This window comes from Molossus molossus, unplaced genomic scaffold (genome assembly GCF_014108415.1).
Source record: "Molossus molossus isolate mMolMol1 unplaced genomic scaffold, mMolMol1.p scaffold_m16_p_3, whole genome shotgun sequence".
Taxonomy (NCBI): Eukaryota; Metazoa; Chordata; class Mammalia; order Chiroptera; family Molossidae; genus Molossus; species Molossus molossus.
In genome coordinates, this window is record NW_023425366.1 from 130,142,931 (window position 1) to 130,156,870 (window position 13,940).

Here is a 13,940-nt window from a genome sequence, read left to right on the forward strand (position 1 = left end):
TATAAAAAGGAGCCATTTTAGCTCTCCGGGGCCGCAGTTACTCCTGTGTGGGACATACTGCAGGTGCCTGCGGACTTAGCTCAATAAACTCCTTTTATTAAACCCCATCTCGGTGTCTGAGTTTGGTCGATCTCCTGGGTTACAACAGTATGTGCCCCTAGCGGGAACCGAACCCGGGACTCTCTGGTCCACAGGCCGACGATCAACCACTGAGCCAAACTGGCCAGGGCAGATTTTTGTTTTTCTTTACCTTGGTTACTTCATATCATTTCCTTCTGTCCTGTCATGTTTCTGTTGAGAAGTCAGCTGATAGCCTAATGGGGGTTTCATTGTCAGTAACATGTTGTTTATAACTTGCTGCCTTTAATATTCTTTGTCTTTAATTTTTGGCATTTTAATTATTATTAATTATTAATTATTAATTAATTATTATTAATTATTATGTGTCTTTGGGCCCGTTTGGGTTCTTCTTACTTGGGCATCTGTGCTTATTAAACTTGTATGCCTTCTTCTTTCACCAAGTTAGAAAAGTTTTCTGTCACTCTTTCTTCAAATATATTCTCTAAGTCTTGCTCATTTCCTTCTTCTTCTCACACTCTTATGATGTGGATGTTGTTGTGTTTCTGTTGTCCCACATATCTCTCTTTCTTTTTTTTAATTGTTTTCCTTTTTGATTCTCTGATACAGTGATTTTTTTCGACCCCTTCTTCTAATTTACTGATCCCATCTTTGGATGTCTCCACTCTGCTGGTTATCCCTTCCAGTGTTTTTTTTTTCTTTTCTGCTATATCATTCTTCATTTCTGCTTGGTTGTTTTTCATTTCTAATTGGTTGATTTTATTTTGTTATTTTAATCCTCACTCAAAGATATATTTTCCATTAATCTTCAGATAGAGGGGGAGAGAAGGAGAGAGATAGAGAGAGAGGGAGAGAAACTTCAACATCTGAAGGACACATTGACTGGTTGCCTCCTGTACAACCTCAACCTGTGCAAGGGATGGACTCCAACCAAGGTAGATGCCCTTGACTGAAATCAATCAACAACTCAGGGGGCTGATGCTCTCACCACTGAGCCAAACCGGCCAGGGCCCAATTGGTTCATTTTCAATGTTTCTCTATCTTTACTCATGCTTTTGAGCTTCCTCATAATCATTACTCTGAACTTTACCTCTGATAATTTGCTTAAATCAATTTAATTTATCTCTCCAGTAGAATTCTCTTGTTCTTTCAATTTGGGTTTGTTTTCTTGTTTCACCATTTTTCTGTCTCAGTGGGTTTTGGAAACTGCCAAATTTTCCCTGTGGGTGTTGGTGTACCCCTGGTTGTGGCTCCCTCTATTGAATTTGGATAAGTGTGGGAAGACCCATGTTAAACACTACTGTAAAGTCTTATTTTTCTGGGTAAATTTGCAGGCCAAGCAAAGGTTCAGTTATCCTCTAGATTTTGCCTGCAGGTTATTAATCTCAGTTACTTAATGAACCTCAGGTTGTAGCCCTCACCTGCGTGAAAAATCCCTCAAATTTCCAGGGTAAGAGGATTTCCAGCAGGTGGGGCAATGTTTTTTTTCTTCCCCTCCTTGCTTGCTGGTAGTCTCTAGCTGTTAATGAGCCTCAATGTACATTTCTCTGTCCTGTCTTGGTGGTGTTACATTTCTGAGGGAGGGGTCATTGGTTCTACTGAGGGCTCTGAGAAGGGAGTCTTTGAGTCAGATGGTTACTATCCTATGAGGGAGTGATTCAGCATAAAATTCCCAGTGTCCTCCTTCCCAGCTCTCTCCCCTGTGCCACAAACCCCCATCTCTCTTCACACAGTTCCAGTCCAGTCTGCCCTCCTTCTACTGGAGCCCAAGGTGAATGGCTGTATTTGGTTTAGTGTTCTGGTCATTCAGGGAGGTGCCATTTTATACTGCGCCTCTCCTAGCTGCACAAAGCCTCAGCTCTGGTGATCTCAGCCAGATGTTATGTGGATGCCTTTCTCTGTCCTGCCACTCTGTGCTGTGGGGCTTCTCCTCTGTTTTGGGGAGCCACCACTCTGTGCTGGTAAGCTGCCACTCTGTGCTGTGCAGCTGGCTTGTCAGAGAGAACTGCTCATAGCTAAAGCAGCCCTCAGCCTCTGTCCATAGGTTTCCAGCCTGCCTTCTTGCACCTCTGCAGTTCCTACCAGGTTTGATTTGGTGTTCTTTTTCCGTCCCTGGCTATAAGGTTTCTCTCCAGCTGCTTTTCAGTTGGTTTTTCCTAATGATTTGTTTTTATTTTAGTTGTAATTCCAGTTTGGTTCTCAGAGATGGTCTGTGTAGCTTCCATTCACTCTGCCACTATTTGTTCCTCCAAATCATTATTGCATCCTAGGAATGAATTTCACTTGATCATGGTGCATTGGTGAATTCAGATTGCAAAAATTTTATTTATAATTTTTACATTTATACTTATCAGGGATATTGGCCTACAATTTTCTTTTATTGTAGTGTTTTTTTTCCCCCTGGTTTTTGAATAAGGACGCTTGAGAGTCATCCCTTTTCTAGTATTTTTTGGGGAATAGTTTGAGAAGGATAGGTGTTTGGTAAATTCACCTGTGAATCCACTGAATTCTGGACTTTTGATTGCTGGGATTTTTTTTAAAATCGCTGCTTTGTATTTGTTGGATACATTTGGTTTGCTCAGATTAATAATTCCTCTTGATTTAATTTTGGGAGCTTGCAAGTTTCTAAAAATTTATTCATTTGTTCAAGATTGTCCAATTTGTTGGCATTTAATTTTTCATAATATTTTCTTATATTCCTTTGTATTTCTGTGGTGTCAGTTGTTTCTATCCCTCTTTTATTTCTGATTTTATTGATTTGAGCACTGTTTCTCTTTTTCTTGATTAGTGTGATAAAGGTTTATCAAACTTGTTTGTGTTTTAAAGAAACAGCCCTTGGTTTCATTGATTTTTGGTATTGTTTTAGATTGTATTAGAATTTATTTTCATTCTATCATTTCCTTCTTTTTATTCACTTTTGGATTTTTTCCCCCCTACTTTATTCAGGTGAAAAGTTAGATTGTTAACTTGAGATTATTTTTTAATGAGGTAGACTTGTATTGCTATGAATGTTCTTCTTAGAACTGTTTTCTCCATGTCCCGTAAGAGTTTGGGCTTCTTTTGTTCTTATTTTCATTTGTTTCAAAGTATCTTTTGGTTTCTTTCGTGATCTCATTGTTAATCCATTCGTTGTTGAGTAATATTATTCATTCTCCATGTGTTTTTGTGCATTTCAGTCTTTTTTCATTTAGTTGATATCTCATTTTATACCACCATGGTCAGAGAAAATTCCTGAAATGATTTCAATCTTTGTACATTTATTGATTCTTGTTTTACTGAGTAACGTGGTCTATCCTGGAAAATGTTCCATGTGCACTTGAAAAAAATGTATATTCTGCCATTTTAGGGTATAATGTTCTGAAGATATTAATTAAATCCATCTGGTCTAATGTATCCTTTAAGGTCAATGTTTTCTTGTTGATTTTTTGTTTGCAAGATCTATCCATTGATGTCAATAGGGTATTAAAGTCCCCTACTATTATTGTGTTACTACTGAACTCTTCCTTTATGTTTATCAATATTTGCCTTATATATTTAGGTGCTGTATGTTGGAATAAGCATAAAATTTATGCTTGTTGGATTGATCATTTTATCATTATAGATAACCTTTTTTCTTGTTATAGACTTTGTTTTGAAGTCTATTTTGTCAGATACAACTATTGCTACCTTGGATTTTTTAAAAAAGTTTCCATTTGCATAAAATATCTTTTCCCATCCCTTAACTTTCAGCCTGAGTGTATCTGAGGTGAGTGTCTTTTATTTTTATTATCTTTATTGTTGAAAGTACTACAGATGTCCCCCTTTTTACCTCACTGACCCCCTCCTTCCTGCTCCCAGCCCCTCCTGCCTTTCCTAGCCTAGTGTCTGTGTCATATATATACACACACACACACACACATGCATATATATACACACACACATATATATGTATATATATACATATGATATATATCACATTTTCTTATCCATTCAGCTACACTATGCCTTTAAAAAAATAGAAATCCTCACTCGAGGATACATTTTTATTTTTATTAATTTTAGAGAGGAAGAGAAAAGGAAAAGGAGAGAAAAAGAAACATTGATGGGAGAGGGAAACATTGATTAGTTGCCTCCCATAAGCTCCTCAACCGGGGAATTAAACCTGAAACCTGGTATGTGCTCTGACTGGCAATTGAACCTTTAACACTTCAGCGCACAGTTGATTCTCCAACCAACTGAGTCACACTGATCCAAGCTACCCTGTGTCTTTTGATTGGAATATGTAATCCATTAACATTTAAAGTGATTAATTAGAATGTATTTATTGCCAATTTATTTTTTATAATTATTTTCCTCACTTTTGTTTTCTTTTCTCTTAATGAGGTTCCTTTAACCTTTTTTGTAATATTGGTTTGGTTGCAATAAACTCCTTTAACCTTTTCTTGTCTGGAAAGCTATTTGTTTCTCCAATTTTAAATGATAGCCTTGCTGGGTAGAGTATTATTGGCTGTAAGCCTTTAAAAAAAAATCACTTTGAATATTTCATAGCATCCTTTCTGAACTGAAATGTTCCTGTTGAAGATGGCTTCTGTGGGTGGGATGGGTGAGGACCCAGCACAGGACACTTGCTGCTGTCATTTCAGTTTTCTCCTCACAGCCATGCCATTCAATTTTTCTCTTTATGGCTCTGGTGTACTGAGAGCAACCAGGCCTCTGCTAGAGTGAGTGTTGTGACTGAGATTCTGTGCACTGGCCCTTCAGGAGAGCCATTTCCCTTTTCACCAGGGAGGGTAAAATCCCTGCTGATTTTCTAGTTCTGTGGGCTAGCGTAGGTGCCCAGCTTGGGGCTGAGGCCACTCCCTTTTCCAGGGGGTGTCTTCTCAGCTGAGATATCCTTCTGGATTCTCTCCCACCACACATAGTTGCAGGGTCAGCCCCTTTTGTGCCTCTTCCCTTTCTACTGGTCTTGATGGGGGTTCCTCTCTAAATCCTTAGTATAATACTTCTGTTCAGCTGGTTTTCAGATGGTTATTCAGGTGAATTTTTTCATACTTTAGCCACTCTTCTGATATAGTCCTGGGAGGTGAGTGTAACTTTCACCTACTCTGCCACCATCTTGAACTCCTTCAACATTCTAAACTTTTATGCTTCAAAAGACACCCTTAACAACTTTTGTCCAAACAAATGTTAATTGACTGATAAATGGATAAATAAATGTGGTATAGCCATACAATTCAGTACTATTCAGCAACAAAAAAGAACTAAATATTGATGTCTGCTATAACCTAAATATCAAAACATTATTGTAAATGAAAGAATGCAGATACAAAATCATTGTACTTACCAAAAATATACAAAAGTATCAACTCTATAGAGGCACTAGACATATTAGTGGGGCCCTGGAATGGACATGGTAATGGGGATTAATTGTAAACAGGCATGAGGGATCTTTTTCAAATGATGGAAATATTTTAATGTTGACCTGTGGTACTGATTGCACAATTTATAAATTTACTAAACATAATAAATAATAAAAATAAGTTAAATTAATTAAAACTGTTGACTATGGTATGTAAATAATAACTCTATAGAGCTATTTTTAAAAAGCAGAGAGAGAATTTTACAATCCAAATATAATGCAAACTAAAATGTGATAATTTTTGTTATTCAGAGATTAAAGAAAATATAATTTATTTGACCCTAATAATTATATTTTATCCTGCACTGATTTAGTGAAATTAAATTACATTTATCTTTCTGTGGCTGCATATAAATTACTTGGTTCTACAACAAATTGTGCATGCGCGCGCGCACACACACACACACACACACACACACATTAAATAGGATTATCTATTTTTAGAATCAGTCTTAAATACAAAATAAACCTAAAATATAGAAAATTTAATAACATGCCTTTGTTTTTTTCTCATTTTGATTAGTCTGAGAATTTGCCTTTTTTTGATCTGTGTGACACTTAAAGCTTAATTGTCCAAGGGTACTTATTTAATCTTTAGTTTAAGTAAGGAGTTTTGTTTTTTCATTGGGAACTAAATTGGAAAAATATTAGCTAACATGACGGGTGAAGAGCTCTCAAAAACAGCAAGCCTGTCCTTGGAGAAAAGCAGGTTTTTCTTATCTTCCACAATTTAAACTTAAATGTGGAAGTCTGAAAAGGAATAGGTTGTGGTTAAGGACATGGGGAGCCCCAGATACTCACATTTTTTACTGCAGTTGAATGAAATGTTGTAAAATCCTTGGGTACACATTTTTTTTATTACATAGTCATCAAAGAATCTGCTGACACTAACTGCAAAGTTGTAACTTGGAAGCATCCGTAACACATTATCTACGATGGTTTTGGTGAAGGCAGGGATTTCATTGTCTATGATTTTTGGGTGGTGGGCACACAATGCAATATACAGATGATGTATTATAGAAATATACACTTGAAACCTATATAACCTTATTAACCAATGTCATTCTAATAAGTGTAACTAAAGAATTAAATAAAAAGATCAAAGATTAGCTTCAATTATAAGACAGTAGTTAACCTCTGATAACAACAGACTTCCCCAAGATGACTAAACAATTCTCAGAGAATTACCAGCTTAGCAGATGATCCTTTAGTAAACACTCCTTTAAGTCACTAATCTTGTTCACACTGATAGTTTGTAGGATGGATCTGTCGACTATAGATTTCAAAAGAATGGCACTGACCATGAAGTTGCTCTGGGTGAGTCAGTGAGTGAATGTAAAGGCCTAGGACACTGCTGACCACTACTGTAGACTTTATTTTTTTATTTATTTTTAATTTTTTTTATCCTCACCCGAGGACATTTTCCATTTTTTGTTCAGATAGAGTGGGAGGGAGAGAGAGGAACACAGAGAGAGAGAAACATCGATGTGAAGGGACACATCGAGTGGCTGCCACCCGCACGACCAACCAGGGCCGGGGACAAACTGCAACTGAGGTACGTGCCCTTAGCGGGAACCGAAACCGGGTCTCTCTGTACCGCAGGCCGACGCTCCAACCGCTGAGCCAAACCGGCCAGGGCTAGACTTTATTAACACTGTCCCATATGTCCTCCCCTTGCTTCCATCTAACAGGTTCATAAATAAAACATCGAGGCTGTCAGTGCTGCTCCATGAGTAAGATGTGGGCTGAGAGGACTGGAAGTGTTAAGGAGAAACTGGCTGGGTGAGGAGTAGATCACCATGATAGTAATAGTCAGGAGGGAGTGAAAGGTGGCCTAAAGATTGGTAGGAATATGAACTCAAGATGGAGAGAAAGAAACTTCAGGCATTGCCATGGCTATGTGGTTTGGCTTTTGCATGTTGGAGGGTCAGATTAAAAAATTCTGTGATATCCACTAAAAACATGGTGTTTAGTCCTGGCCTGTTTGGCTCAGCAGTTAGAGTGTCAGCCTATGCACCAATGAGTTGTGGGTTTGATTCTCGGTTGCAGTTTGGTCCTCAGTCCTGGTTAGGGTCATGTGGGAGGCAACCAATCGATGTGTCTCTCTCACATCAATGTTTCTCCCCCCCCCCCCCCTTCCACTCTATCTGAAGATAAATGGAAGAAATATCCTCAGGTGAGGATTAAAAAAACAAAACAAAACAAAACATGGTGTTTAACACGGGGAGGGTGTAGAACTGAGGACTCAATCTTTTGACTTTGGAAATTTGTTTTTGGTCGATCGACCGTATCTGTCACAAAGGGCTCTCTGTGGCACTGAACTGATGAAATAAAACTGATCTATGTTTTACATCATTATAACCTGAAAATGTTTCCAAAGTATAGGGGCAGGCTGGCTCCACACCACAAAAAGTTTTACTAAAGTGTCAGTGGCACTTAATACTTGTTGAGATAGTTCTTATGAACCTCTTTCTTGTATTATGTGGAATTCACAGTAATGTATTCTGAAGGCCATCAAGCCAGATTTGGGAGGGTTGTAGCACCATCTGTTTCTGTAGTGCTGGGGAGACAGGCTCCTCTGTGCTGAAACAGGTCCGTGGCTGACTGGGTGGAATGCCATTTGTGCACTCAAACAGGTGCTATGAGTAAGAGGGAATCTATTGCCAAGCCGCATAGATATTGCTCCCACCAGAGAAAAAATTCTTCCTGAACTACACATCCTTCCATTTCTTGCAGACAATTCAGCTCCATTTTAATCTTTGAGACCACTGTTGTATATGTGGTGTGGTCTGTCATTAACCAGAACATCATTGGGCGGCACATGGCTGTAATAGGGCAGAGCACTGGCAGAATCTGTAGAGAGTACAAAGGTGACTGACAACAAAACCAATGATTCAGAGTATGAGCATGAATGCATGACTCCTGCTTGGCTCTAACCTATTATGCAAGGGCTCAGTGATTCTTCCAGGGCATTAGGCCACTGCTTGGAGAGGAGTGTGAAGGAATCAAAGCTGTGCTCGGCTCACACACTGTTTCCTTTTGTGTGAGGCCAACAGCTGAAGTCAGGGAATGAGTCTGGCAGTTCTTTGGTGAGGCTCTGTCATACCAGGCAGAGCTGAAATGATGAATACAGTTCAAAGTTCATGTTTACACAGAAATTCAACCAAGGAATGTCCTAAAACCAAACACATCCTATTTGTGGTAGTCACCAGCAGTCATCTCTTCAAACTTTATAATCAGAGAATCCTGCTAAAATCAGGTCTCCCAGGAAGAAATAAGGTTTAATTATGGCTATATTTGTTGCATATTTTCTCTTGAGATCTCATTACGAGTGTCAAGATGATGGCTGCACTACACTAGGCAGGAGTCAGCCCACTGGACCTCCCTCTCTCCCATCCCCCCACCCTGGTCCAAAGTGAATGCTGTTAAGACTTTAAAACTAAAGGACCAAGTCTGGAGAAGGGCTAATATTTCAAAAGAGAGAAATTGTTTGCACACTTATATTGTAGTTTTTTACTCTTCTTTTTCTTTGATGAAACTAGAGTCATAGGAAGTCCAGCTCCTTTAGAGGACCTAGCACTTCTGTCCCTTCCTCTTCCCCATGTCCTTTCTCTCCCTCCCTCTCCTTCACCTCCTCTCACATACGGACTCAAACGCCTCGTTTTTCAAATTCCTGGAAAGTAAGTACTTAACGTTGAATATTTTTATTCTCTAGCTCTTTCTTCCTCATTTATTTAATGTATTTCCTGGAGAAAAGGGAAATTGTGGAAAGTCCTTACCATAGAATCTCATTATGGCATGAATGAAGCTGCTGAAAACAGTTGAAAAGTAGTTAAAGAGGATGAGCTTGACGTAGGCAGAAGCACTGCTGGAAAACAGGAAGCTTCCCAGATACATGAGAGGAACAACAGACCAGCCGTACAGCATAAAGATCATCATTGTGTCCACAAAGTGGTAGTCGTGCACAAATGCCTCCAGCTCACAGTATTTGAACACTACCTGAAACAGATGCAGAGGCGAGGGAAGGGTGAGGGTGCTGTGCCACGGCGTCTGGGTGGAGCGTCAAGTGTGAGCACGGCCACCTTAGTGCATACACCTGTTCAGTACTTAAATCAGCTTACTCCTGAAAAAAAACACCTTAGCTTATGAGCCCAAACTAAACTACCTCTTCCTCAATAGAGGACTTTCATGATAAGAAGGACTACACTTCCATTTTATAGTTTTTTTTTATTTTTATTTTAAGAATATTACTTTTTAATCCCTACCCCGAGTCTCATGATTAAAGTCAAATAATTATGTCTGCATTAAGTCTAACTCTGAATTTTCCCAGAAAGAAAACGACCTAGGAAGTAGATTATTTCTCTACAGATTTTCCCTGGGGCTGCTCTTATTTAACCTCTCTTGTATAACTCCCCACTTTTACAATGCCTCCTGACTCTACCCTTAACCCCCCTACATCTATCTAAGAAACTCAGGGACCTTATTATTAATTTATTTCTTAATTTATTTGAGAATCAGACAAAGAAGCATAATTTTAGAGCGGACTAGATTAGGAGGAGGGGAACCTCCAGAGCTGTTAAAGAATTTTCAGCAATATGTATGATAATAATTGGTAATTACAGTTTATCTAAAGATAGCAAGGCTGTCCCTTTGGAGCAATCACATAACTATTTAGCAAGGCCACTAATGGGGAAAACAAGGGTTAAAATAAGAATAGTCCCTATTAGAACCCTATGATGCTCGTAGAAGTAGTTTATATTTAAGCAACACTGTTTAAACAAAGTATGTGCAGAGAATCAGCCAGCTTAGGTGAAAAACATGAAACAGCTATAACTATAGTTGTTTCCCCCATTCCAATTAAGAGGATGAAATAAAAAGAATAAATACAGTCAGAAAAATTGCAAGTGACCTAGGAGCAGCTTTGGTTCAAGGCTTATAATATTTAGAGATGTTTCAAACTGGAATCTATTTCAATGAAAATTTAAATTTCTACTTTGATACCCGGAGACACATGCCGTATTTTTAGGTAGGGTATGACTCAACATGACAAAAGTATAAATTCTCTCCAAATTACAAAACATGTCAAGATAGCCAGGAAATCCACAGAAGAATAATAATGGGAAAGCTAAAAAAGGTCAATACAGAAAACATAATTAAATGTATTATCAAACTACCACAATGAAAACATACGGGTATTGGCAAATTACAGATATTTCAATGGAATAAAGAATACAAAATACACTTAAATGTTATTAGTTAATATACATCAAAAGTAGTGTTTCAAGTCAGTGGTAATTGTCTATCAAAAAAAGATGGAAGAACTATGGGTTAGCTATTTTATAAAAAAAACAACTGAATCCTTATTTGGCTCTTTTCCTAAAAATAAATTCACCAGTGGGGAGGAATCAGCAAAGATGACGCCAGCAGAGCAAGCTGGTTGAATGCACAACAGCCTGGCTGAGGGAAGCGCGTAGTTCCAGGACACATTTTTAGAACTGAGCTTGTACAATGATGAATATATTGTCTCTCAAGGCTTATGAGAAACATATCTCCAAAGTGATACTGACTCAGCTATCTAGCCCTTGGTGAGGCCAGTATGAGAGGAGCCCTTGTCTACCTTTCCCATGCTGTATCCATGCCTAAAACACAGACTAGCTTACAGCAGGAACTCAGTGTTGGTTGAAGAGATAATTTTATGTGTTCAGGAAAGTGGGGTTTTCAAATGTGTCCTATAGGACATCTAAAGGCCATAAAGACAGGCACAGACTGTATGAGAGGGAAGCCTGCCCACGCAGCATCTTTGGTAACATAACTCATGAGAAAAGTTACTTGTTCTGCTTTCCGAGGCCTTCATGCAATGGGCTCAGTCATGGGAAAAGGCAGAGGACTCGACTAAACTCCACTAAGTATCTCCTGGGGTAGCAGGTGAAAACAGTGTTGGGGCAGTTAGTTCATCAGGGTTTGGAGCCAGCAACATAGGTTCATCCTTGAAAGTTATCTGCTTTGTGATCTGACAGGCAGAGAAAGGGTGAAACAGGAATCCTGGCCAGATGACAGAATCTTGCCTCCTCTTGTTGTGTTCAAGAATGAGTCCATTTGGTGGCATTTCACAGAACCAGAGCAGGGCTGGGGAGTATCCCATTGAAAACCAGGGGACACTCAAGTTAGGTAAGCAGGCAAAGCTAAGAACCCATATAGAACATCCAGTCTGAGAATCATTAAGATACATTTTGGATGAAGGGGAGAGAAAAAGAGAGAGGGGGACATGGGGAGAGTGAGGGAGGGAGGGAGGGAAAGAGAACCAAAAATAAAGAAGCTGGAGTAGAGTAAGATGCGAAGGCAGAGGGATCTGCAAATACGAGAGTAGAAATAACTTTAACATATATTATCCATGATGACTTTGAATGTATAAATGACAATGATAGGTAACTTATTTCTGAGAGCCTCAGTTTCCTTGTTTGTAAATATGATGAATTAACGTCACTTCAAGTAATTGTGTTATTGAATGATGTAACACATAAAAATGAAATGACAAGGAACTTTTCTCATGAGCCATAAATGGCAATATTAGTATAAGTATTAATAATGAATGGTCTTATTTATAAAACTATTAACCAAGAAAGGATGGCTGGGTGTGCCAACCAAGTTTCAAGAGTCAGAGAAAGAATGGATTCTTGGCATGGAGATGAAATGACTCAGGAGTTTTCTGATCAATTACAATACGTACTGTATTACACAGAAGGGAGACGTTAAAGCCAGAGAGCATGCCTGGAGCAGCTCCCCGTTCCTGTGGTGAAGGATGAGAGTAGCATCCCTCACAAAGGATGGTTTTCCCTCTTTATGCTGGGTGAGCTATGGGCAGAAGAGACTGACAGGAGAGCACCGGCCAGAGCCTTGCTCTCTTGTGAGATGGTGGAAGCCCTGTGCTGCTCTTTGCACCTTGGGACTTCTCTGTACATGCTATTTGCTCACCACACTACCACCCCCATCCCTCCCCGAACCAGGCCAGCCTCTGGTCCCTACTGAGAAGCTGTTCCAGCTGGTGGAAACTTGCTTCTCCTTCAGAACAAATCCTAGGGTCCCTGTGCAATAATTACAAGTTTACTTATGGTTGTAGGAGACGAACAGACTAAACATTTCTCCTTTTCCCTCCAACAACTAATTTTACCATTCCATGGTATAGTTTGAATAAAGAATTGGTAGTTTTCCATTATAGTGGCAATTGGCATGCTATTTTATAATGATCTATTTCATTTCTGTGTCCACTGCTAAAGAGTGAACTGTTTGAGGGCTGAGATGTCATCATAGTCACACTTAAGTCCCTAATATCTCCTGCAACAGAGAAGAGTTTTACCTCTTTTCCCCATTTTTTTCTTCCCTTGTTAACTACACAGCTTCACATCTTTCTTATACTTAATGTGCATACAAAAGAAGTTGCCAAGTCATTACATTTAAAAAAGCAGTACTATCCTTACATATTCACTCTTTTTTTTTTTTTTAATGAATTTTTATTTATTTTTTTGTTACAGATATTTTACCTTTTTACCCCATTGGCACCCCCCACCTCACCCCCCCCCCACCCTGTCCCCGGCTTAGTTGTCCATGTCCATTGGTCATGCATATATGCATATAAGTTCTGTGGTTCTTTAAGCCACTCTCTCAATTCCTAAAATCAGGTGTCTCAGTCAAAACTAGTTCTGTTTTGCAGACCTAGTCATCTTGAATTTGGGGGTAAGACAGTGCATGTGGGATCATGGTGAATAGTGACAGGAAACTTCACTCAGGTCTTGATTCTACACTCTTTGCTACAGTCCAATCTTACCAAAGGGCTTAGCATTGGGAGTTAGTGGGAAGTGGCTTTTCAATATGGGTAGTGAGGGACAAGGGGCAAATAATAGCCCATTTTAGAGTATCGGGCCAAGACATAATGCTGAGAATTGCATGAGAAGCCAATTAAAAAGAGACTTTTCCAAAAATATATTTTTTCATCTGAAAGCATATGAGGGAGAATGTTTCTAAAATATAACCATTGTCATAATGAGCCAAAGTAGTTTCAAATTTCTTTACAAGTTTTATTTTAGAATACAGTTAGTTGAATAGGAATTTCTGGTGGGCGACATAGAAAAATTAGCCTTCGTATAACTTCAGCTAACACTCACCAGTAGTAAGCAGCAGGAAATGAAGTAGCAGATGAGATCCCACAGCAAAGCAGAGAGCCAGTATGTAAGTACATAGACCCCACTCACAAACTGGATGTGCTTTGCCTTAGTGGTTCTCTCAGTCACTGTCTGAAGGCCAAAGCTACCAGCCAAAACAGCCATGCCAAAAGCCAAACTTAATACTATCTGTAGTCCGCTTCTAGGCCTACAAAAGATGAAATAAAAAATAAAGTAAATGATAAAAGAAGAAAAATGATGATTTCAGTAGCTATTTTCTAATGTATATGGCTAAATTGCAAGGGGAT

General features: G+C 39.0%; 1 protein-coding gene across 1 annotated transcript in view; it reads right to left on the reverse strand.

Annotated features, from left to right (window-relative positions):
* Positions 1-13,940, reverse strand: part of LOC118642705 (ATP-binding cassette sub-family A member 3-like) — a 250,011-nt gene that overhangs the window by 62,244 nt on the left and 173,827 nt on the right. The window contains exons 13-15 of the mRNA XM_036280627.1: positions 13,636-13,840; positions 9,216-9,475; positions 6,278-6,414 (exon numbers count right to left, since the gene is read on the reverse strand). Coding sequence (XP_036136520.1) covers positions 6,278-6,414; positions 9,216-9,475; positions 13,636-13,840 — 602 coding nt within the window. The remainder of the gene's footprint in view (positions 1-6,277; positions 6,415-9,215; positions 9,476-13,635; positions 13,841-13,940) is intronic.